The sequence below is a fragment of the Sinocyclocheilus rhinocerous genome, unplaced genomic scaffold, assembly GCF_001515625.1.
Source record: "Sinocyclocheilus rhinocerous isolate Xijiao unplaced genomic scaffold, SAMN03320098_v1.1 scaffold3174, whole genome shotgun sequence".
Taxonomy (NCBI): domain Eukaryota; kingdom Metazoa; phylum Chordata; class Actinopteri; order Cypriniformes; family Cyprinidae; genus Sinocyclocheilus; species Sinocyclocheilus rhinocerous.
This window is the reverse complement of record NW_015666612.1, coordinates 200,508-204,162: the sequence shown is the minus strand read 5'-3', so window position 1 is coordinate 204,162 and position 3,655 is coordinate 200,508. Positions and strand designations below refer to the sequence as shown.

The window sequence follows — 3,655 nt, the reverse complement described above, 5'->3', positions numbered from 1 at the left end:
GAGAGAGAGAGAGAGATTTTGTGGTGAAATGTGACATTTTATTTTGAAATGGAAATATGTTTAAAATTATAAATTATTTTGATGGAAATATGTGTCATTTTCATTAAAAAAAAAGCTTTTGCTTCATGCAAAATATAATTTCTTATTTTCTTCTTTTGATTGTGTGGTGAAATGTGACCAATGTTTTATTTTGGTGGAAATATGAGTAATTGTAAAAAAAAAAAAAATCCATTGTTTTTTTTTAGTATGCCTATACTGTATATTTTATTAATGCACAAAATGTTTCATGCAGTGTTTTGTACTAGCGCTCATTTAATGACAGCACAGTAATTTGCTACAGAGCTTAGTCTGTAGAGGCAATATTTTATTTGAAACGAATGAAAATGAGGCTTTGAGGGAGAAAATTGGGTGGAAAAATGTCAATTGTGAACATTAACACACAATCTGCCCCTCACAACCTTCTTTTTATTCATGTCAAGGTGAATAAATGCTCTCAAACGAGTCAATTGTATCTGCCACAAACTTGTTCTTTTCAATCTCTTCTCTTTCTTAGATGTAAGATAGACGAGGAGGTCACTCACAAGGCATGGTTGAACCGCTCCAACATCTTATTTACGGGCACAGATAAGTGGTCCCTGGACTCCCGCGTCTCCCTGGTGAACAACAACAACAGCGACTTCTCCATTAAGATTGAGCGAGTGATGGTGGCAGACGAGGGACCCTACACATGCAGCTTCCAGGCCAAAAACCAGCCCCGTACGGCCCACGTCTACCTCATCGTTCAGGGTATGTTCATCTGCCTGCCGCTTAAAAGTGACATTTTTCCGTCGCTAATGAACACAAAAATAATTGCAAATATATGAATGGTTTCTAAAACAAGTTTCCCCCTGTTTCAGTTGTTCAGAAAAATAAGTAATTGGCAGAAATGTGTAAATTTTGTGATCAGTATTTCTATAGAAGCCTGTAGAGATTAACATAAAAAATTTTTTAAAAAGTTGCCAGTAGCCAATGTTGAAAATCTCTCAGTTCTGACTTTAGTTTGAATTAATATCAATAATATAATACATTGTTAATATTGACTTAATATATCACACAGTGCGACTTTATATCTCACAATATGACATTATATCTTAAAATTGTGACAATTAAAGTCTTAAGAATTGTGAGATATGCTGTACATGAACTACAGTTTAAATTAATTTGGTGTCAGTAAGATTTTTTACTGTTTTTGAAAGAAGTCTCTGCTCACCAAGGCTGCATTTATTTGATCAAAAACACAGTAAAAATGTGAAATATGATTACAATTTAAAATACCTGTTTTCTATTTGAATATCTATTTTAAAATGTAATTTATTCCTGTGATCAAAGCTGAATTTTCAGCATCATTACTCCAGTCTACAGTGTCACATGATCCTTCAGAAATCATTCTAATATGCTGATTTCACATTTTTGTGGAAACCGTGATTTCTGCATTTTTTCAGGATTATTTGATGAACAGAAAGAATACCATTTGTTTAAAAAAGGAAATCTTTTGTAACTTTATAGATGTCTTTACTGTCACTTTTGATCAATGTAATGCATCCATGCTGAATAAAAGTATTAATTTATTTTAAAAAAAACTTTTGAATGATTCACAATCATGAGGAAAAAAATCTGAATTGTGAAAGGTTATCTCAAAATTCCAAGATATAAACTCAAAATTGCAAAAAAATAAAATTTTAATTCAGATATATAAAGTTGCGCTTGCTGTTTTGATTTTTTATTCAAAATGTAATTTCTTATTTTTTTATTTTGAATTTGTGGTGAGATGTGACCAGGTTTTCATGAGATTTGCCCATATATCACTTAATTTTGTTTGAACATGCTGCATTAAAAAAAAAAAAAATTTATATGTATGGCATTTTCCACATTTTTTGATCAAACAATATTCTTTTAAAAACAGTGTATGTTCTGGTTGTATATTGCACGTTTTGACCAATGTTGGTCGTAAAAATGCAATGCAATGTTGTTTAATGCATAAAAAGTGCATACTGTACACAGTACTTTATACTGCAGAAACAGTAGGAGTAGCATGCAGTTATGAATATAGCCTTAGTGATTTACAGCTCAGATAATTACATTCACAACAGGGTGATAATTGTCAACATGTGCCATGATGTTCTTCTTTCTGCCATGGACCTCATAAGAAGCAATTGCACAGTATCTAAATGAACAATTCCTCCAATGCCAGTCCCAAAGAAATAAGAGGGGCTGACACGGATGTGATCAGGATCAGAGGGGTGGTTCTGCTCGGTAATCTTCCAGAAGGCCTTTCGTTGACTGGCAGTGCGGGGCAGGACAGGGGCCGTGCCGACTGTCACGTCAACAGCAACATGAGTAAGAGCTCCAGCCATCCAGACTGGCGTGATTCATTGGCAGCAGACCGATCCGCTGATGGATTGCTAGCATCCCTCCCTTTACGCCAACCCCGCCGGCTGAAAGTTGTCAATTGTTATGTATATGGCGCCGTGCATGGTGCACTTTCCTGTTGCACAAGATTGAAAATACCAAAGCGAAGAAGTGTGAAAAGGAGGGGAAGCGTGTTCAAAATGCATCTCAAGTACATTGTTGGCCAACCGGCAGGCCAGAACCATCTCACCAAACACAGGCTTTTATCTGCCGCACGGAGCCTTGCAGACAGATGACCATATTTGCTCGATACCATTGTGCCCTCAATTTTAGTCTTAGTGAGATATGAGCAAAAATAATTACACCCCCCAGTCACTTCTCCAAAAGGAATGGATCTGCGTTAGTTTCCAATCTTAAGTTTATCGTCGGAAGTATTTCGCCCTGTTAGAAACCTGAAAAATGGACTGCTTGAGAGTGCCTCGCAGGCCAAATTTGTGGCCATCTTCATTAAAGCTCTGATCATAGGCCATTAAGATTCAAGGGCCGGCTCATTATCCGTCCGGCATTATGCATTGCCCTCTGCTTTGGGAATTTAGGCCAAAACAGCTGATTGGAATCATTTATAACCACTGAAACAAACAACCCGTCTCCAGCAAGTGTATTTGGCTAAACTAAGGCTGATTTTTGACATCAGTTAAGCCGTAATATATTCACTCTGTTATTATTAAGCATAATTAAAACATCTCTTTTGCAGTGCCGGCCCGGATAGTGAACATCTCGCAGGATAAATCGGTGAATGAAGGCGATGACGTGAATTTTTTTTGCCTGGCGGTGGGCAGACCGGAGCCGACGGTCACCTGGAAGGACTTCAAGTGTGAGTATTACTGTTGTCATTTTGTTCATGTCATACTGTAAATTAAGGTCAAGTTAAGCACGTTGCATTGTGGGAAACTGTTTACACAGCTTAATGTGTTCTGAACTTTTATTTTGGTGGAAATTTTGTGTAATTGTCATAAACATGAGACAGGAAAATTCATGATATTCATCACAATTAACCACAATTTTAATGTGTTTACTGTAAAGCCTCATTACTATAATGCCAAAACTATACAACAATGTAAAGAAAATAATAATTATATTGTTATTTTACATTATATAATATTTAAACTTAAATGTATAGATTTTGGTTGTATCCCTTAATTTATGTTGATAAAAATCATTATATTACAAAAAAATTTTCTTTTTTTTTTTTACTGCAATTGAATTC

General features: G+C 35.5%; 1 protein-coding gene across 1 annotated transcript in view; it reads left to right on the top strand.

The window, feature by feature from the left end:
• LOC107733024 (igLON family member 5-like) overlaps positions 1-3,655 on the top strand; it is a 42,055-nt gene that overhangs the window by 5,492 nt on the left and 32,908 nt on the right. The window contains exons 3-4 of the mRNA XM_016544533.1: positions 554-786; positions 3,143-3,262. Coding sequence (XP_016400019.1) covers positions 554-786; positions 3,143-3,262 — 353 coding nt within the window. The remainder of the gene's footprint in view (positions 1-553; positions 787-3,142; positions 3,263-3,655) is intronic.